The sequence below is a fragment of the Nicotiana tabacum genome, chromosome 23, assembly GCF_000715075.1.
Source record: "Nicotiana tabacum cultivar K326 chromosome 23, ASM71507v2, whole genome shotgun sequence".
Taxonomy (NCBI): domain Eukaryota; kingdom Viridiplantae; phylum Streptophyta; class Magnoliopsida; order Solanales; family Solanaceae; genus Nicotiana; species Nicotiana tabacum.
The window spans coordinates 8,662,457-8,685,025 of record NC_134102.1 but is presented as its reverse complement, the minus strand read 5'-3'; the positions used below and the strand labels follow the sequence as shown (position 1 = coordinate 8,685,025).

Sequence of the window (22,569 nt, the reverse complement as noted above, 5' to 3'; positions counted from 1 at the left end):
AACACAGATGCGCTATTTCCCAGAACATAATTCAAGACAGTACTATCGTCAATATTGTGGGATAAAAGTTATGGCAACAACACTGTTGTTCTTCTATTAAACATAGACAGCAGGCATTAGTTTTAAAAAACAAAAGCAGAGGTGAACCATAGACAGCAGCTTAAACAATCTTATAGTAGGGTGGGAGAATAAGCTAAGCTAATAGCTGGAAGAAGTGGAAGAGTTTTTGATATTTAATATATATATGGATAAAAATAAATTTTATATATATATATTCTTTCTTAACGGGTTAACGGATTATCCGTAAAGAAAATTGAATAATCCGTCCCTAAACCGATAAGCCGTTAATAAAAAAATTTCAATCTGTTCCCCGTCCGTTAAACCGTTAACCCGATACCAATAAGCCATTAAGCTTCGATTTCGGTTCGATTTTCGGTTTCGGTTCGGTTTTGAACACCCCTAGTTGGTTATGCTCGAATTACATTTTGTCTACAAGTTGGATATTCGAGCAAACTTTCTGGAACAGTATGACCTTGTAAATTACATTTTGTCTACAAGTAGTAATCCTTGGGCATGTAGGAACACAATTTGTCCCACGCATCATTTCTATAATGCATGTCCATATTTTGCATTTTCTCAAGTTTTTGTGGCTTTGTTCTGTCCCTTCTTGATGAGTTAATAAAGTCTTTTTTCTGTTGCTCTAATTGTAGGCTTTTGTTGTCTATTGTTGTCCTTCTATTGGTCAAGAATATAAGCTTGAATATACTTATTGTTGTTGCTGACTAAATCTGCTTATTGTTATCAAGAATATTGTTGCTCCTGACTGAATCTGTTGCTGCATCAGTTGAATCTGCTGCTCCTCAACTTATTCCTCTTCTCATCTTTGCAAGTTGTTTGAACTTTGAAGCTGCAGAAATTGAAGCATTGTTAGCTGCAACAGTTGTATTTTGGATGTCTCCAATTGTTCTAGATTTTATGTCTAAATTTTTATTTTATCTCTAGTTGTATTCTGGATTCATTTTGACAGATGTAATTGCCATGTTAGGAAGTGTTAACTATTATGTTAGCAGAATGTGCAGACAGCATTACTGTTGAAGAATTTCTATTTTTTCTGTTGCTCAAACCTATAACATACCAACAATCTCTTTCTTTGCATGTTACCAACCCCTCGATAGTTTTAGCCAAAAAATATTAATTAATTTTTTATATTATTATTTGAATCTCGGTCAGTTATAACTTTGTACTCCAATGCCTATTGGAAGAGTTGGGACATAAAGCATAGTTAGTATTGTTATGATTATTATTGTTTCTATTAACCCAAATATTTTACATAATAAAAGGAAAAAGTTTTTCCCACAACAAATATTTTTTTGTTAGTGTCTTTGTCAAGATTCTTTATAGTAAGAAGTCAGTGCATAGAGTTATGCCTGAGAGGAGTTGTGATACTTGGGTATATGAATTGTCATGATAAGTGAAAATATTTAAATATTAAATATTAGGCATGATAGAAACTTTTATACAATTAAATAAAAATATACAAACATATCGTTTAATAAAATTGGGTGAAATTTTTAATTATGCAAGTAACATAATATTCTTTATTATATGTGGTGTATTAACATTTTAATATACAACAACAACATCATCATCAACAACAACAACAACATACCCAGTCTTAACTCACATCGTGGGGCCAACTTATAATGCTCCCTATTCGCCATCTTCTCCTCCTCGTCTACACTTTCCACTAGCTTCAGATACGCTGCTTTCTTGGATTTCACTTTACCTTGCACTTCTCTATTCCACCACCAATCTCCCTTGTGACCACCAGAGTAACCCTTTGAGACCCCTAATACCTCACCTGCGGCTTCCCTAATGCACTGCGCAGTCGTGGTCCACATAGCGCTTGCGTCCCCACTACTCCTCCAAGCCTTCATAGTCACCAGCTTGACCCCAACTCCTGCGCTTTAACTTCTGTCAAGGCTCCCCACTTGATCCTATGTTGGCTATGCATCGCCCTCTTCCTCGTGATCTCAAGGTCCATGACCAGGAGCCTATGAAGGGCCGAGAGGTTTTCACTCGGGATGACCTTGCAATCCGTGCAAAGACCTCTATCGGACTTCCTGCAGAGTAAATAATTAATCTGAGTCTCGGCCACCAAACTCCGGAAGGTGACCAAGTGCTCCCTCTTCTTCGGGAAACTCGAGTTTGCTATCACCAAATCAAATGCTCTAGCAAAGTCCAGAAGAGACGTTCCTCCTCCGTTTCTATCTCCAAAACCAAAGCCACCATGCACATCATCATACCCCCCAGACATCGCTCTAATGTGTCCGTTGAAATCTCCTCATATGAAAAGCTTCTCGGTATGCGGGATACCACGCACCATCTCATCCAAATCCTCCTAAAAACGCTTCTTGACTTCCTCATCCAAGCCTGCTTGGGGTGCGTACGCATTGATTATGTTCAAAGTAAAACCTCCAACAACTAGCTTAATAGTCATCAACCTGTCATTCACCCTCCTAACCTCCACCACTAGTTCCCGGAGGTCCTTATCAACCAAGATACCTACCCCGTTCCTACCCCCCACCCTCCCAGAATGCCAAAGTTTGAAACTGCCTACATCCCGTGCCTTATCTCCTGCCCACCTAGTCTCATATACACAAGCTATATTAATCTTCCTTTTCTCGAGAATCTTCGCTAACTCTACAGATTTTCCAGTCAAAGCTCCTATGTTCCAAGACCCCAGTCTCAGCCTAGTAGCTCCCTTAGCCATCTTACCCCCCCTTCCCCCCGCACCCCCTCCCCGCACTGACACCCCCGAGGACAAGACCTTACCCTGCCATCGTTCACCAAAGCCACTATAATCTAGGAGTCACTACGCAAGCATTATCTCGAAAACAAGCGATAAAAATAAAATGAATTTCGAAATATAATCTACCACTATGGTTGCAAAACAGGTGAAGAAATAAAATAAAGGAATTAATGGAAACTATAATTTACCACTAAAGGTCAGACAAACAGGTGAAGAAATAGAACAAAGGAACTAAAGGACCTATAATCTACAACTAAATGATAGAAAAATATATGAAAAAATACAATACAAGAGCTAAATGGGCTATAATCTACAACTAGAGGTTACAAACAAAATGTGCAATAAAGATTCAAAATAAAGCAAGTAGGATGGAATTACCTAAATAGAGGAACACAACAAGAATGGGGGAAATCCAGTCAATGCAATTTAATTCGGGATACCCAATAGAAACGATGAATAACAAAGCAAGAATGCTACTCAGATTCAAAACTCAGGAGCAATAATGTTAAAATAACTAAGCAAGAATATAACCAACATAAAGAATTCCCAAAAATTGATAAGCGGTAGAAAAATTAAAGCAGAAGAAGAATTAACGAAGTAAATCAATAACCAGAACTAGAAATAAATAAGGAAAAGGAACGATTGAACCTGGTCGGAAGCTCTGATCGCCGGACAGGGGAGATCTGAATCTCAAAACGTCACCGTTTCAACTGATCGAATAAAAATTTCTTCAAAATCTGTTATGGACGTTCCTGCAGATGAAGAACAAAAAGAAGAAACAAATCTGTTGAAGAAATGGCTGCCTCCTCCGCCAGAGACAAGTGTTTAGACGAATTACAAGAAAAGATTATTAAATTGCTTGTTCTAAAGAAGAATTCTTCAGAACGAAAAAAGACAAAATCTTGAAAAGGGGCGGTGGATATTCGTATTAACATTTTAATATATTTTATCAAAATATCTAGATTTATTATTGATAATCCTAGAGATTCTATATCGTATTGCTATAAAGATAGCTAGGAGTGGCAAATGGGCGGGTTGGGTTGAAAATGATTCGGGTCAAAACGGGTAATAAAAAAACGGATAAATTATTCAATCCGATCCATATTTAATACGATAAAAAACGGTTTAACCGGCCGATAATATAGGTAACCATATTATCTATGACTTTTTGAATATGATCACTTTTGGGAGAACTCCTAATCTTCCAAACTTGAGGAATCCCCAATTTGAGGTTTTTACAAATGTAAAAGTTAAACTCATTGGTTATACATTGGTTACTTATTGGTTATCCATTTTCTAAATGGGTAATATGGTTCTTATCCATATTTGACCCGTTTTTAAAAAGTTCATTATCCAACCCATTTTTTAATGGATAATATGAGTGGTTAACTATTTTCTTATAACTATTTTGCCACCACTAAAGATAGTTATCATTGTTATAGGTAAAAATTTGTTATAATGATACTAAATATAATATAAAAGTCTGTTCGGAGAAAAAAATTTGACTTTTAACCTTTTACAATGAATGACTCTTATTATAGAATTATATTTAGCAAATATATATATATATATATATATATAAATTATATGTATATGAAGAAAAAAAATGAAATCTTGGGATGTAGATAAGGGTGTCAATGGTTCGGTTTGGCTGGTTATTTTATAAAATTTGTACCATATAAAATTTTTGGCTATTCTATTATATATAACTAAAATTAGACTTTTCTAAATCGTCTCAATCATATCGGTTTCTCTTCGGTATAGGTACGGTTCGGTTAATTTTCGGTATTTTTTTAAATATCATGTAAAATTCACCAGTAGAAGTAGAATGGAATAACATACGTTTTTTTATACGACTTAGCAAAACTCTCTAGATATTTTTACTATTTAAAGGGTGATGAATTAAAAAAAAATAAAAGATGGCTAGAGTATAGATCCATCAACTATTCTACAACAACTTAAAAGAAACCAAGCAAAGGCAAAGAAAATATAAATCACACGAGTAAAAATATATTAACCAAGCTGGGACTCAAGAATAAAGTCTATAGAAGATTAAGTGAGCGTTTGGACATAAGAATTGTAAAATTCCAAAATAAGTGAAAAAAATTTCAAGTGAAAATGGTATTTGAAAATTAGAGTTGTGTTTGGACATGAATATTATTTTGGGTTGTTTTTGAAGTTTTGTGAGTGATTTGAGTGAAAATTTTGAAAAACAGCTTTTTGGAGTTTTTCAAATTTCGAAAATTTCAAAATTCATCTTCAAATGAAAATTGAAAATTTTATGGCCAAACACTGATTTCGAAAAAAGTAAAAATTTATCGAAAAAAGTGAATTTTTTTTTATGTCCAAACAGGCTCTAAATATTCAAAAAGATAAATCTTAATTATATGAAAGTAAACATATTCAATACATTGTAGTTTGTTATTCATAATCACTAGAATAATGTGTCTTGCTAATAAAGATACTTGAAATAACTTGTTTTAAGTAGAAGTAGCATAATAGGTTTTAGAAATTAGTATTTTGAGTTTAATTACTTGTTGACTTGTAAAAGTTTTCATAGTTTCAAGGCCCAAAGAAAAATTTAATGCATTATTATTTTTAAACTTATTATATAAATATATTTTTTATATATAAAATTTATTCGGTACGATTTTATATTTTTCGATTTATTTTTATAAAATAAAAAAACTATCATAATTATCGGTCTATAATATAGATTTATATTTCTTTTACAAGAAAACTAATATCGATTCGCTGTGTAACACTCCTAGATGCAGAGAAGCTAAACAAAAGTTAATGTGGCACAGCTTTTCTCGTTTTGCATGCGAATTTCAAGGTGCGAACACGAAATCCGTCCATATTGCGTCTTCCCGCGTTCAAAAAGCCGGTCACCCTCTAACTCCTCCATCGTACGGTCGTCACCGCTATAACCGGTAATACCGTCGATCTAATAAAACCTCCAATCATTTTCTTCAGATCACACATTTCAACATCAAAAGTCGTTATTTCCCAGGTCTCCACTCGCATCTTCACGCGCCACCACCATCACGGACCGCTTTTTTTTTAAATGGAGCAGCCAAACGGTGTAGCGACAGAGACGGATCAGAAAAATATTTCGGGTCAGGATTCGGATCGAATTCCGAAACCGGATCCGCGACCCGATTTAGAGCAAATTCAACTACAGGACAATACTGCCGCTATCGATGAGAAACAAAATGGCGAATCGGCGAACGGTTTGAATAAGTCGAAGAAATCGGTGAGCTGGAGCGAGGAATTGGTGATGGAATCGCCGACGCCAAGATCTATGCCTTCCGATGACCGTGGATCGAATCCTTATGTGGCTTATTCTCCTGCTCCGTCCGACAATTCATCTTCCTTCAACATAAAAAGTCAGTATTTTTCTTTATTCGTGTGAATATACGTATACTTGAGATCTAATTTTTGAATCGGTCCAAGTTCTCGAATTGTTGTTTAACATTAGCATATGCAATACGAATTCGTATACTTGATAATTGTTAAATTGCGGTACAGTTTAGCTTTTGTTTTAGCTCTGGATTCCCGCCGCTTTGAATTGTTAATAGAAGTTTCTAAGTTACGTACACTGATAGTGTCAGATTTTTTACTCTATCAATGAATTTTTACTTGTGATGGCAACTAATAAGTTACCATTTCTAACATTAGCATATGCAATAAGAATTCTTGCACTTGACGATATCTGAAATTGCGATATATTTTAGCAATTTTTAGTCTCAATTCCTATGGCTTTGAAATGTTGATGGAAAAGATTTAAGTTATATACACATACAAAAGAATTTTTACACTATCAATGAATTATTACTAGCATATTCGTTACTATTTTTACCAGATTATCAATTAATGTTTATCAAGAAATTTAACTATAATTACCAAGTAGGTTGACGCAGGGGCGGCCCAACGAATTTTGTGGCCTAAAGCCAAATTTTGCGAGGGGCCTCAACGTTTTCTAAAAAAGATATTATTTTTGATATGAAGTCTATTTTTAGCTTTTTTAAGATGCAAAGTTATTAATAATTTTTTTTATAATCAATTTCTCCTAATAAGTCTTTTCCAATTAACAATAGAGCTAATCAATTTAACCTCTCTTGAGAAATTGTTGATTTTAGGTAAGATTTTATCAATTTTAATTTTGAAAAACTTTACGCTGAAGCAACGGTAACAAGAGCCTTTAACATTATCCTATAAGCAATGTAGGCGTTTGGAAAAGAATCAAATCATTTTATTTGATTGAGTATATCAATTAAATTGTTATCTTCTAATTGTTCAATTTTTCTTAACACTTTTAATTCAAAAAATAAATCTAACATTCAATATCAGATTGATTATTATGCTTTAAGGAGCATTCAAGATTAAGGAAATATTTTTTCAAATTAAATTTCCATCATCGAGTGATCTCATTTTTTACTACTAAATACAAAACCAAAAATATTTTCATGTGCTTTGAATTGTTCAAATCTAATTTGAAGTGACAAAATAGCCTTGTCTACTATATATAAAAAATAATCAACTCTAAAAACTTTTCGAGAGATTTTGAGATTTCATTATCAACATTCTTATCAAATTGTTTCTTCCTATATATCACATGTTTCTTACGAAATTCCTGTTCGATATTCATTTCAAATGTAATTTCCTTGACCTAAATCATAGTCGCCGCAAGTCCTTCTTCTCTATATTAGTTAAAGAAAGAAATCAAATATTTTCACTTCTCATAACTTTTTCTTAATTTATATATAACCTATTATGTGTAACAAAAAATTGGGTCCCCAGAAATGTGGGGCCTAAAGTAGTTGCTTTACTTGCTTTAGGGAAGGGCCGCCCCTGAGTTGACGTGAACTGCATTATGTTCATACGGATAGAAAAGTTTGATGTGAGAGCTTTTAAAAGATAGAATGTCCCCCAAAATAACAGAATTCAAAAAAAAAAAAAAGAACAAGTTGAGAAGAAGAATAATGCAGCGTCTACATCTTGCTTAACAGATACAATGGAGAGTGTCAAAGGTGTGCTCGGTAGATGGGGGAAGAAGGTTGGTGAAGCAACTAAGAAAGCTGAGGATCTTGCTGGCAATACATGGCAACATTGTAAGTCTTTCCTCTTCCATTTTTTGGGCTTCTTTGAGTTGTGTGTATGTTCTAGTTACATCTTTGAGTTGTATGTTTTAGTTTGAGAAAAGGTGTCGGCAATGATGTATTTGGTCCTCCTTGCTCACAGGGTGGATCTACGGTTGAAGTTGTAGGTTCAGTAGAATCTTGGCCCAAACAGTCTATTCGTGTTAAAAACTTCACCTAAATATGTATAAATAATCTATCCAGAACCCATAAACTTAGCTCCCGTTTGGCCATAGATTTTGGCTTCATTTTTTCCAAACAATTTTGAAAACAATGTTTGTTTATAAAATATGGTCAATGTTTTGGGGAAAAAAATTCAAAAATTTTCAAGTTCCCAAAAATTGGTTTAGGATAGTTTTTGGGTGAAAAATTTTCTTCCACTCAAAACATCAACTTTTCTTCAAATAAATGCATGTCCAAACATAACTTCAAATTTAAAAAATTATTTTTCAACACAACTTCAAAAACCCTTTTTTCAAGTTTCAATCAAATCTATGTCCAAACGCTAGCTTAATATTCTAGATTCATGTATTCTTTCTCATCCAATGGATAAATCTTTGAAAGAACTAAGAGATGATACAAGTCTCTTTTGTTTGGGTATTTAGTAAGAGAACTTTTAATAGTAGCACGTGAGAAAACTATTATGAACCTTCAGTAATATAGGACCGAGAAAAGCATTTCAAATTTTTAATTTTACTACACTCTTATGCTTCCAATTTCACATTTAACAAGTAAAGTGTTACACAAGTTTCAAAATTTGTGACAATATATTTGGAGTTTGGAGTAGAGAATCCTAGAGTCCGAGCATGATAAAGTGAACTTGAGATTATGTTGTTTTGAAATGTACCTTGATTATATGATACATAAGACAACATATATTGTAGAAAGTGCTAGCTTTGCGCTTAGAATGGGCCCTCAGAAATTTAAGGCCTAATTTCCATTAACTCAGAGATGAGTGTAGTACCGTGGTGGCACTGAGTAGGCGAACTACGATTGAACCGATAGCTAAAGATTATTTCTTAGAAGGTTTGCCTGGCCTAGCATTAACACGACACATCTTGCCAACAATTTACCTAGCCTGGCCTGGCCTGGCCTGGCCTTTATCCAAATAAAAATCTTTAAACCATGGTACTCATTCCTACTATGATTTTAATATTTTACACCCAATTAAGGATCAACCTCCCTTAATTGAAGAAAGAAACAAGAGAAAGAGAGAGAGAGTTTAGAAAGATAACTTTTTATTTCAGCATACAACATTTTATTAGGATAGGAGAGTTTTGCCTCCCACTTCTTAATAGTTCTTAGTGGTCACTTGGTCAGCGAAAGTGATCTTAGTGACCACTTGGTGGTGTCCTTTGACTTTTAGTGCCTTATTTCAGATGAGCTTCTTTTGCTCACGTTTTAAATACATGAAGTGTCAATCTAATAAATTTTAAACGTTGTCATGAAGGGTTTCCCTATGAAAAGGGACCTTCGCAGTCGTAGAGGGGCAGAACTCTTCTATTAGTGCAAGTATATATTACTTGATTAACGTATATCCTCCTAATACTTGAGGATTCCAGAGTTCACTTACAATGGACTTCTAATACTCTCACTTGGATATTATCAGTAATTCTTGGAATCCAAGGTAGAAATTAGTATATCAGCAGTACTCTAATGATTTTTATTAGAAAGTTTGTCTCTGAAAAATGCAGACAACCACTAGTGCAGCACGGTAAAAGTAATATTAATTAAGATTTAAGTATGATTGAGCAGCGATGTTCATGTGTAAGTGAACTATCCAAAGGTAATAATAGACAAATAAAAAAAAAAGGAAAGGATATACAAATGTGTGGTGAAGTTGGGGGTTCAAGTCAATGAGGGAGCAAAAGTGGGATCGGCAACTGTTGGATTTTTGGATAGTATGTTTTGGGTTATCTTATAAAGAAAAGGATAAAAGGAGTCATGCTATGACTTCTTTAAATGTTAAGTTCAAGTTTAGATTTGGTACCAGACTTCCTTAGGTGTGGTGGTTGAATAGGTGCTTACTTGCTTCAAAGTCTTCCATTAGGTCAAAGGTTCAAGTCTAGTATGAGGAACCCATCAAAGTTCAAGTTTTGATTTGGTGATCTAGCACCAGGGAGAAAGGAGAAAAGGGATAAGAATAGGGAGAAACAGAGAAGAATAAGGGAAGATTTAATTCTTAAAGTGTTATTCACTAACTCAAGAGTGTCAAAAATAAGTCCATATTTATAGAGCAGCGGATGTTGAACAGATTAAACTCGTGAAACTTTATTTTTAAGTTGGAGACAAAGATAAAATCACAGTGGATGTTGAACAGATTGAACTCGTGAAACTTTATCTTTAAGTTGGAGACAAAGATAAAATCAAGGATAAAGATTAGGAAAAATTGCTTTTTTGATACCTAGATTCGAGAGTTTGTGCTTTTATTGTCCTGTTTTCTTAAGTTGTACACATAATAACGTAACTTTAACATTTGTGCAAATAGTGGGACTTCATCTTAACGGTGTTAACTTTTGAATGGAAAAGACTCTGTCTACCTCGCATATGACGGGTTTATTAGTCTTTTTAAGGGCTCAAAACTTGGTTTTACTTATTAATCAGTTTTTTGTGTAAATAAAACTTGTCATTGGTGTAAAATATCTAATTTGCATACAGATCCTTTTCATATAGTAAATACTATTCTTTGTTTAACAAAATATTTACGATAAGTTTTTGTTGTTTTATCTCAATCAGATTAAAAGTATTTTAATTTTACTTACTATATATTCATAACCAAAAAGCATCTCTTTCTTTTTTGTACTTCTTTGCTACTTAAACAAAAAGCTATCATATTCAGTAGAAAAACAATGAAATCCACCTCTTAAATAGCACGGTAAAATTTTACAATAATGAGATTCCTTTTCTGTTTCTTGAGTTTTTAATATTCAAATCAAAGGATTTTTCAATTTTGTCCTACTTTAAAAAGCACAAAGAAACTGGAAACTGTTGCTGGGAAGCTGCAGCACTACAATTTCTATCCTTGAGTAGCTAGTTGTTAATCTTAAGGGATGAGTAGTTGATGTACTGGAAACTGGAACTGTTGTTCAGTTTCCTTTCTTTGTAGTACTTTTATTTTGTTTTGTTGTACATATTCTACTTGCAATAAAATTCTTTATTTACCAAGAAAAAGCACAAGGAAAAAGAAACGGCCTTTATGATGAATATTGTAAAAATCTACTCACTATATTTAGAGGATTCGTATGCATATTGAAGGTTTGATGTCAATTGATGATTTTTTCAATAACGGTGGCGTCTGGACCAAGTTGCGCAGACCTCGACTAATTCCATCGGTTACCTGCTATCTCCTACCACCACAAGTACCGCCGAGTAACTGTATTTTGTCTTCACGGGGCCGAGTAACTGTATTTTGTCTTCACTGGGATTTGAACCTGCTATACCCTTTGGCGCTGTCAAAGATGAGTTTTATTCAAAAAAATAAAACCGAGTTTTGAGCCATTAAATAGACTAATAAATGGGTCATGTGTAAGGCACATGTTTCTTTCCCTCCAATAGTTAACACTATTAGGCTGAGATCTTGTTTTGCACCTAAATTTAAAGTTAGGTTTTTACGTGCATAATTCAAAAAATTAGGAAAAAAAATGCACATTATTTAAAAATTAGGTACCATAAATGAAATTTTACCTAACAAGACTCTCTTATCTGTATCCACGATGTGAAGCTTAAAAATACTCTAGTCTCACAATGCAGGCAAAATTTTTTCACATCCTGGAGATGGTGTTGCTGCGAATTCATAAGAAATTTACAAAAAGATAAAATGAATTCATAGGTAATTTATAAAAAGATAAAATAATAACAATGTATTTCACTTTGCTTAAATTGATATTTAGGACGTCTGTAATAATAAGCACATTTGCAATGTGGATGTCTTTATAAGTCATTTGCGACTAAGAGCCATACCTCAACTTATGGCACTTCTCTAGAGTTGCCACCAACTTTGCTATGAGCTTATGTTGAGGATATGATCCTGTAAATACCTTCTTGCTGTGAGTTTATGTATGTATATGATGTGAGCTTCAGAAGTGCGGAATCCTCCCCTTACGTTTCTGCATCTGTCAACTTTTTTTCTTTCTTGTGACAACTTCCTTAATAGGCATGTAAAGCTTAACCTTTTCTTTCCTTCTTGTGGGTAGGGGTGAAGGTTGGGGCCAGGAGGGGGAGGGCTTATATCTGTTGAAGATTCTAATGCTTTCCTGTCTTGCAAGCTTTGTTTATTGTTAATACGTTAGGTCATATACAATTAGATGAAGAGCTCCTGTTCCACCCACTCACATGCAATAACTTTGTTTCTTTTATTGGCTGACATAGTGAAAACGGGCCCTAGTCTTGCTGATGCTGCCTTGGGAAGAATTGCTCAGGGAACAAAGGTTTTAGCAGAAGGTGGTTATGATAAGATATTTCGCCAAACATTTGAGACTGTTCCCGAGGAGCAACTTCAGAATTCATTTGCATGTTACTTATCCACATCAGCTGGTCCGGTTATGGGAGTATTATATGTCTCCACAGCTAAGCTTGCATTTTGTAGTGATAACCCTCTCTCCTATAAAGCAGAAGACAAGACTGAATGGAGCTATTACAAGGTATGTTAGACTTTGTCCTTCAGTACTGGAAGCCCATATATGTGTTCAATTAATTATTTGTCAGCCTAGAGCTGCACTAGTGACTATCACGTATACTGCCTTTTCTGTAATTACTGCTGAACGTGAGAGGTGATTGTTACATTGGAGAACATCTGCACTTATGTAGGTTTTCTATAACTATGGGAAAATGTAGATGCTAATATTTCTGGTCATCCATTCCTAGATGACAGGATGAACACGCAAGATTTATTTAATTAACCTATCTCATCTTGTTGTAGTTCGTGTCACACTAAAATACGTGCTGTTTATGTTCAGGCTATGTAACTGCCTTAAAAAATTTCCTGTCATATATTTTCAAGTAATTCTTAAGATAGTTGAAGAATGCTTTCGTGCATAACAACTATCATTTGTTAAAACCGGATTCAAGCATTGACATAAATATTATCTTCTGCAGCTGTGGATCAGAAAAAAGTTACTGACTATGCTTTTCCTGCGTAGCGATCCCCTAAAATCCACTTTAACATCCCAGCTTCACTTCCCAATAATTTGTGCTGCAGCACTTGGGTCTCAAAATATATCACAGGTTTTTGAATCATCTTCATCTCTGGTCCAAATTTTCAAGAGTGTGTCCTTTTTCCTATTCCGCACCTCAATCATCATCATCTGCTCTGTCCAACTAATTAGGTGAAAATGATTGGAGACTGAGAAGTTTACTTGGAAATAATAATTTCATGCAAATTAGAAGCCACAAGAACCATCAGATAGGGTTAGAGGATTCATTCTACTCATTTTAATGAAACTAGTGTCATCTAGTTGAAAAGGGGAAATAATTGTTAGTGATTCTTATATACCTTCATATCCATATTCGTGTGTGTGTGTTGTGTCTACACCAGGTTTTGGAAAGGGAAAGAGAGTTTGGGAGGATGAAAGTGGATGCAATAGGGGTTTTGTAGATGGTGGAAGGGCGTTGTGGCAGAGGGGACCAGGGAGGAGGGAGGTTTGGCTAGAAATGGGAGAGGATGCAGTATTGATGAGGTGGCAGCAGCCTGAAGGGGTTACATGCTGTTTTTCTATAGTTAATCTGTACGGGAAATCCATCGAAACACCCTTTATTCTATCATGTGAATAACACATGCTCCTCCCGTGGCCAAGTTTACGAAGAGGCAATAGACCTGGAAAATGGGGATAATTGAAACTTCGAGGTTAACAATCAACAGACAGGAATAATATTACACTTCACAAAATTGCTCAAGAGCATTTGGTGCCATTTGCTATCATATGTATCCTTTTTTTCTGTCAAGCCAGTTGTTTTTCCCCCAGGTATTTTGGTTCAGTGGCAAAGTGCAACCAGTAATGTTTGGATTAGGCACACGTCACGAGTTCGAATCTTGATGCAGGCAAAAGCCTAGTATTTAAGTGAAGAAAGGATAGAGAAGAGGGAGGAGAGGGTGCGTTATCCACCGAGTTATGAACCGTGCTCAAACTTATTTATTAGAAAAACTCCATGTATGTTAAAGTGAATTCTCACATCTCCATTGACTGTGCCAATCTATTGTTTCTTTTCTTACAAAGAAAAACTCATTATATATAATATAATATGAAAATTTATACTTGTCAGTTCTCAAGCGTCCCTGGGTAATCCCAATAGTATATGAAGTCACAAGCTCAACATGTTCCGTCAATGAACTTTTAAGTAGTTCGCATTCTTAAAACTTCTAACCTTGCAAAGCAATTTGAGTCATGTCAATTTGAAACAAACTTTGATATTGACGAAGTTTTTACTTTGCGTGCAGTGAGCAGACATTATTGTATATTTGACAATGTAGCATTCTCCATCTTAAGTCTTAAATATATTTCATTGATTGCTTATAAGAAACCTCTTCAAGCTCAAATGATTGTCTATGTATGATTGGAGGATCTGTCTTGCTATCCATTAATAGACTGTAGGAATGAGTGGTTGTGATAGTTGCGTCTTCCATGCTACCTATCTCATGATAGCCTCTTTTTCCCTTAGTTCAGTGAAAACTGAAAATGTCCTCAAAGGCCTACTATTAAAGCGGATCAATGCTTGCACAGCAATGTGGTGCTGCTTTCCTGAGCCGAGGGTCTATTGGAAACAGCCTCTCTATCCTCACAAAGTAGGGGTAAGGTCTGCGTACACACTACCCTCCCCAGACCCTACTGTGTGAGATATTAGTGGGTATGTTGTTGTTGTTGTAAATGCTTGCACATCAAATATTCGCTTTCTTCTGCTTGACTGCAGTTTTTTGTGAAGATAGCACTTCCTTAAACACTTCAGGGTATCTAGATAGTCCCGAGAGTGCCCAGGTATTGCATTACATAGTGTTAGATCATAAGGATCAAGGTGAAGTCATAGCCATAGACAGCTTGGAGACAGAAACTTCGGTTGAGAAACTACAATTACAGTGGTTGAGATGTGGAAAATTTGGGATAATTAGCCCTTGCAGAAGCTGTTTCTATACTGGAAAACAATGTTTTAGCTCATGACTTGTGTATCGCAGAGTCCATTCAAAGTGTAACACATCTGTTATCTCACCTTTGCTTGTTTCCTTTAATGTTCGAGGGACGTTCTCTTGTTTGCATGAAGTGTCATTTGTATTTCGTTTGATATCAACAGGTATTACCATCATTTATAACCTTGGATGTTTCCTTGCGCCACCAGTTTAGATCTTTGTCAATACCTGCCAATTCAACTTTACTTGCTGGGAAATCTATGCTCATATATCTTTTGAGTATTCTTGTCTTATTCATTAACTGTTCGTTCATTTAGATAATGAGCATGTGTATATGTATATGTGGTAAATAGGTCTATAAGTTTTCATTTGTCATTATTCTTGTAGTTAATTTTTTTTTTTTCATTTGACGAATCATTATTTATACTAACATTTCACACTTTTTCCATGAAATCTGCAGGTAGTTATCCCATTGCACCAGCTTAAGGCAATTAATCCTTCATCAAGCAGGACCAATCCATCCGAAAGATATGTTCAGACTATATCTGTCGATAACCATGAATTTTGGTTTATGGGATTTCTAAATTACACTGGTGCAGTGAATTGCCTGCAGGAGGCATTACAAGCACGCAACTTAGTGTGAGTCTGTTCTTGATCTTAAATTTGGTTATCTGAGAGGGCATAATTCATTATATGGAGTGATCACTGTTGAAAATTCTGAAGATAAATATTAGAAAGAAACAGAAGTACTTGTCTGCCTAAATGAAATTTTCTGATATCCTTGGAAGTGAACTCAGATTTCATGGTATTCACTTGTGGATTATCTCTTTTGGCAGATACAAGGTTAAAATGAACTGCTTCCCTCTCTAGTCTCTGTTGTATTGTATGCGAATATTTATGAACATAATTAGCAGTTTTAACATGCCTAACAATGTGAGGCACTTATAATAGCTCCTACACATTTTTTCCTGTGCTATGATAGCTTGTTTTGCCTTCCTTTCTCTTTTTCCTTACCCCATCACCTTTGTTCAATTCACAACCGATCACCACTGCATTTGTATTTTTTCACTCCCACACGCACCAACCCATGCATTCACTAAATGTTGGTTTAGTCGATTTTAACTTGTTTGTGATTGGGACGTAGTTGTTGGTCATGAGAAGAGTGCTTAGTCGTATGTCTCATTTGACTCTCTTACTTCTCTTTTAACGTAAGTACATCCAAAATGGGGCCAAACTCTACTTCAATGAAGTCACCACTATATAGCCTAAAGCATTTGTTGCATCTTGCTCAACTCATGTTCACATCTCTATTTAATTATATTTTTTTATTAGTTTGTTTAAAAGAAGTGTATCTTTTTGTATTTTAATAAATTGAAACTTTTTTATTTTGTTCTTTGCAACATGTTTTTATAGCCACAAAAATTTCGTAGTATATTTAAATCACAAGTTTTAAAAGTATTTTTTTCCTTCCTAACTCCATACCTATCGAACTATGCCACATAAAATTAAAATAGATGAATTAGAGTTTTTTTTCTCGTAGAATATTATTATATGACATCAGAATTGCACCTCCCAATTATACCTTTTTTTTGTCAAAGCCCTAAATTTTAAGGTCTGTTTAAATACTGAGAATATAAGTGATTTCATATGCAATTTAAGATTTTCTTTTTTTTGTTAATATTAGCAATGTCTGATCTGAATTCAGTAATTCGTTTTTCTTTCTATCAATTCTTTCAACCAATTTAGCAACATCTACTAATCGCTTCTCTTCTCTGATCCTAAAGCCCTCTTAATCCCTTTATTTATCTTTCATCCCGGAATAGGTAAAATCTCACTCTTTCTAATCTGAAAGAAAAAGAAAGAGGGACGATCATCCAAATAAGGAACTTTTACATTATCGGCTCCCATGCAAAAATTTATAGGTAAGCTTTCTTAAAATGTGGGATTTATAATTCTGAAAAAGATGAGTTACACATAAAGGGATTATATTTAAGTTTATTGTACAATGTATATAACTTTGGGATTATATTTAAGTTTCTTGTGCAATATACTCCCTCCGTTCACTTTTACTTGGCACGTTTTGACTTTTCACGTTCCTTAAGAAATAATAAATGAAGCGCAGAATTTACCATAATACCCATATTAATTGATGCATATTTTATTGGATTTGAAAAAATAATTTTAAATGAGTAATAAATATTGTGGGTATAACATGAAAAAAAAAATGTCTTCTCTTGATATGCGTAAAGTGACAAGTAAAAATAAAAATCTATTTTTAGTATGCATACCAAGTAAAAGTGAACGGAGGGAGTACTTATTTTAATTAGATTTAGAATATTAGTATCAGTACATCTTCCTCTTTTTACCCATTTATACCAAAATGTAGAATTGTGAGACGTGCCCAATTTTGCTGAGAGTAGAAAGGCCCAACAAACTTCACATCTGCTAAGCCCATTATCAACATCCAACAACTTTATTGCCCCACTTGGTTACAACTTACAAGGCTCGGCGATGGATTTTTGGGTATTATCACTTTTAGTCCGCGTCAGAAATTATTTATATTTGATAGTCAAAAAAATATATAAAATTATAATATTTGTACATAACCTACATAATGTGTATATATATATATATATATATATATATATATATATATATTTAACTATTTAACTATTATTTGAGAGCGACTATACAATGTTATTTTTCCAAAGCTATATTGCATGGCACAAGAAAATTTAAAAACTTACCTTAAGCCAAATAACTTTACTTTATTAGTTAAAAATAAAAATATAAATGTATATCATTAGCCATGTTAATTGATAAATATCGATACAAAGGACACTTGTTCTCGCCATCCATTCATTTTGTATAATATCAGAGACGGATCTATGTTGTAAAGAGAGGGGTCATCTATATATATATATATATATATTTGGCTATTATTTGAGAGCGACTATACAATGTTATTTTTCCAAAGCTATATTGCATGGCACAAGAAAATTTAAAAACTTACCTTAAGCCAAATAACTTTACTTTATTAGATAAAAATAAAAATAAAAATGTATATCATTAGCCATGTTACTTGATAAATATCGATACAAAGGACACTTGTTCTTGCCATCCATTCATTTTGTATAATATCAGAGACGGATCTATGTTGTAAAGAGAGGGGTCATCTACATCAGGAAAGTTTGGCAAAATTCTATGTATATTGTATATGTCTTTAGAAATTAGTAATATATTGGTAGTGACACTTTATATACAAAGCAAATTTTGGTTGATTGCAAAATACACGTCCAACCTTTAAATTCTAGGTCCGCCTCTAATAATAACATCATGCGCTATTAATTTTTTTACTAAATGATTATAAATAGTGTAAAGCATACCAAAGGAAATATATAGCGTAACGTGTGATCATGAAAAGCAATTGGCAGAGCAGTTTACAAAGAGGAAAAGACCAGGCCACATAAAAGAGGAAAAAGGGAGAATAATAATGGGAAGAAGAGGGTAACGTATGACAGAGAAGTATAGTGACATAACAAAAGAAAAAACTAATGTTTTCTGTCATATTTTATCTGTTTTTTACTGCAACTCCAAATGCAGAAATATATGCTGGGGCTAGAGCTAGTATAATTGGTTTCCTTCCAGCTGACAATAACACAGAAAACTGAGAGAGTCCCAGTCTGTGAACCCTGGCCCTTTGGTACTAGAAACGGGAGTTCGGAACCAAAATGTGGTTCTTTTGGACTCAAAGAACTAAAATATGTGGGAAAAAAAAACTGATGACCATAATATATATATGTAACGCCCTTTTAAAAGGCGCTATACCTTAACGGCCGTTTGCCCAGTATAGCGCCCTTATTTAAGGCGTTATAAAGGTATAGCGTGCTAACTTAAGGCGCTATAATATAACTCCCTTACCCAAGGCGTTATACTTACATAAATAATAGTCCCTTCCCCTTCACCTTTTTCAGGTCGACAAGACAATACACATAACGTGGTATTTCACCGCGCTATGTTTCGCGTGATAATAATTCTTTCGGATATAAAACAACTTCTTAAACTGAACCAAATCATCTGTATTTCAAAGACCTTTTGAATAAACATTACAACATCCATTTAAAAAATGTCACTAACATTTAACAAGTGGTTCAAAAAGAGGCAAAATGGTGAAGGTAGTTCAACAGATCCCCATGGAACACTATCGATCCCTACCTTGAAACAAATATGCTAGGTTGCTACACTGACTTGGTTGATGACAAGTGGTATGGTGTTCTGTGTACCTTGAAAAATAAGCCTATCAATATGCATACTGATCTCAAAGTTGTAGGGCACATTATTGAGGGCGAAGCGCATTCTACAAAGCCTGAAGGTATGCAAATTCGGGGCGAAAAACTACAGTGGGTTCCCATTTACTCAAAACGGTGTGATTACGAAGTACTATGTCGGTGACCTTTTGAATAAACATTACAACATCCATTTAAAAAATGTCACTAACATTTAACAAGTGGTTCAAAAAGAGGCAAAATGATGAAGGTAGTTCAACAGATCCCAATGGAACACTATCGATCCCTACCTTGAAACAAATATGCTAGGTTGCTGCACTGACTTGGTTGATGACAAGTGGTATGGTGTTCCGCGTACCTTGGAAAATAAGCCTATTAATATACACACTGATCTCAAAGTTGCAGGGCACATTATTGACGGCGAAGCGCATTCTACAAAGCCTGAAGATATGTGAATTTGGGGCGAAAAACTACAATGGGTTCCCCTTTACTCAAAACGGTGTGATTACGAAGTACTATGTCGCTGGCATGGGCTTGTTGTGCCACAAGCTCTGCAACCTTCCAAACAAACACACACAAAGAAGAACCAGAAGTGATTCGACATTTCATGAAGGAGATTCTAGAGATGGAAAAGGCACTAGCTGTTCATCATGCAATGGATGATCTTAACTTCCTGGGAGGAACGGAAGCTCAGTACTGGATTTATTAGAAAATGATAAAATACATAGAGACAATGATTATCTTATTTTCCCAACAGTTGTCGAGTGGGAGGGACTACCTAAGTTTCTACTACAGACGTTGGATGTAGGAATCCCATATTACTGTAGAAATAAAGCAAGTGGTCTTCTTGATGATAGTGATAAAATGCGAAAAATGTGTGTCAACTTGAGCCTAGATTACGATGCCCTCGGTCCCGAAGGGTACGTACACGATGTTGACAGAGAAGATGAAGACAATGAAATAGTGCCAGACAGCGACGATAATGGTAAATGACAATTTTCTTTTCTTGGGGTGTATGTTAAATTGTTGTACTGAAGTATTAATGCTAAATATCAATAATACTTAACACCAATGGAAACATAATTTTATTTCATACATTCTGCAAGATGAACATGTACATACACTTATTACAATAAATTATTGGAATACAACACTACGGGTATCCTTGATAATTGGGCACATTGCATGAACTTTCACCGGGAGCTGAATTACTACCGCTACCCAAACCAACTGAAGGACATTTACGATGGCCGTGTCTTGTTTCCGAGCATATGCCATATTTACGCGCATAAACGGTATCACCAACATCCATTTGGTTCCGTATACGCGTTCGTTTTTGCACTTATCGTTAACGCAAATACTCCTTGTTATACACCATTTTAAATGATTCTGGCGGCCAATAATGCTCAGCACCCACTGGCTGCAACTGTCCACTATAGATGTTTAAGTATGCAGCAATATTACATTCTTTATCAACGTAGCTGGTTGCCGCAAAACCTGTATGTTGAAAGCACTTTATGGCATGTGAGCACGACATGTGGTAGATGAATCATTTCCCATAAGAGCATAATCTTATGGCTTCATTTATGGTGTGTGTATTATTCTCCCGATTTTGATGGATAGCGGTGCGAACTTCAAAAATATTTCGCTCGTTGCAATACTGTAAATTTGAATGCTAATGTACTCACCTCCTGTATTTCTCAAATCTTTTCATTGGTATTGGCATAAATTCAACACCCATTTCCATCAATGACGATGCACCTCTAGCCCTTTCAACAAACCTCTCCACCATCTGCTTGAATGACATTCGCACCATGGCAGTGACAGGCAATCCACGTGCAAACTTCAATAACCAGTTGAAAGACTCTAACATATTTGTAGTTAGAATTCCCCATCTTCTGTCACCATCGGCATGCAAAGTCCACTTGTCAAGCTCATGTCGTATTAACCAACGATAGGCTCTTTGGTCTTCCTGCCTGATCGATTCCATGCGCCTCCTGAATTTACACTCTTGGTGATCTGTTGCAGCCATTCACATTAAATCATGCAAATCCTTGTTGAGATGTGCCTTCTGGAAATTGGCCTTCAGGTGCCTCACATAGTACGGTTGTCGGCATATGATTCTGAAAATTGGCCTTCAGGTGCCTCACATAGTACGGTGGTCGGCATATGATTCCTGCCATGCAGGCAAATTCTGTACAGAACTTAAAATACCGACATGCCGATCAGATATTAGACAAATACCTGAACGTTGTCTGATAACATGCTCCTTGAAGTGGTTCAAAAATAGTGTCAACGTCTCTTGTCTTTCATTGGCACAAATAGCAAAAGTTAGGGGAAATATACTTCCATTAGCATCTACTGCAACAACGATCAACAACTTAATATAATATTTTCCATAGACATGAGTGCCGTATATGGATATTACCGGTGGACAATGCACAAAACATCAATTGCCGGTTTAAATACCCAGAACACATATCTGAATATATGTTCTGGTATTCCCGAACTCCGCTCAAGCTTTCATTCAACAACAGTCCCGGGGTTGAAGTATTGCAATGCGGCCATGTACCTGGGTAGAGATGCAAAGGACTTATCCCAGCTACCATAAACAATATCAAACGCACGTTTGCGCCCGAGAAATACCTTTCTTTTGGTAATAGAACACACATATTCCTGGTGGACAGATGTTATATACTTTTTGATCTTGTACCTTATGGACGCTTCAATGTGTGGAATCAAGACAAGAGAAATCAAGTCAACATTCAAGTTAAAATGATTCTCACTAAATGTGTCCATTTCACAATTGTGGGTGCCAATGTATTTACCCACAACCCACATATTTGTTTTCTTCTTCCTCGCACGCAGTATCCAATTACAACCCATAAACCATCTACGGCAAATAACCTTGTATACATCCGGAGATGACTGTGCTACCGTGATCTCACGACACTCTATTACGTTGTACATTCGCACCGCCCTGCTTAGGCATGCTTTATCAGGAAAAAGCATGCCCTTTGCCAGCATCGTTGCTCTAGATTCATCCCACATTGCAGTGTGAATTTCGTCAATATCCCTTGTAAGGGCATCCACATCCGGTATATTTGGCAAATGATCAAGGTAGGGAATCTCCCCTGAATGAAACGACACGTGGGACTCGTACACTCTTGGTTTAACGGGAGATGGAGCATGCTCCCTCGTCAAATCAGGTTCAGC

General features: G+C 35.3%; 1 protein-coding gene and 1 long non-coding RNA gene across 3 annotated transcripts; one reads left to right on the top strand and one right to left on the bottom strand.

Moving 5' to 3' along the window:
- Positions 1-252: 252 nt before the first annotated feature.
- On the bottom strand, positions 253-3,765 carry LOC107790232 (uncharacterized). The gene is made up of 2 exons (XR_001648987.2): positions 3,461-3,765; positions 253-907 (listed from the first exon to the last, which is right to left on the bottom strand). It is a non-coding gene; the product is annotated as an uncharacterized LOC107790232 (long non-coding RNA).
- A 1,790-nt stretch (positions 3,766-5,555) lies between these two features.
- Positions 5,556-16,043, top strand: LOC107790233 (putative GEM-like protein 3). Of its 2 annotated transcripts, XM_016612139.2 has the most exons (5): positions 5,556-5,745; positions 5,826-6,201; positions 7,825-7,926; positions 12,322-12,593; positions 15,528-16,043. In XM_016612139.2, exons 2-5 carry the CDS (start codon positions 5,880-5,882, stop codon positions 15,708-15,710), a joined length of 879 nt encoding a protein of 292 aa, XP_016467625.1. In that variant the 5' UTR covers positions 5,556-5,745; positions 5,826-5,879; the 3' UTR covers positions 15,711-16,043. The 2 variants fall into 2 exon arrangements, with proteins under 2 accessions (XP_016467625.1, XP_075102386.1); XM_075246285.1 differs by having other exon boundaries at positions 5,607-6,201.
- Positions 16,044-22,569: the final 6,526 nt, after the last annotated feature.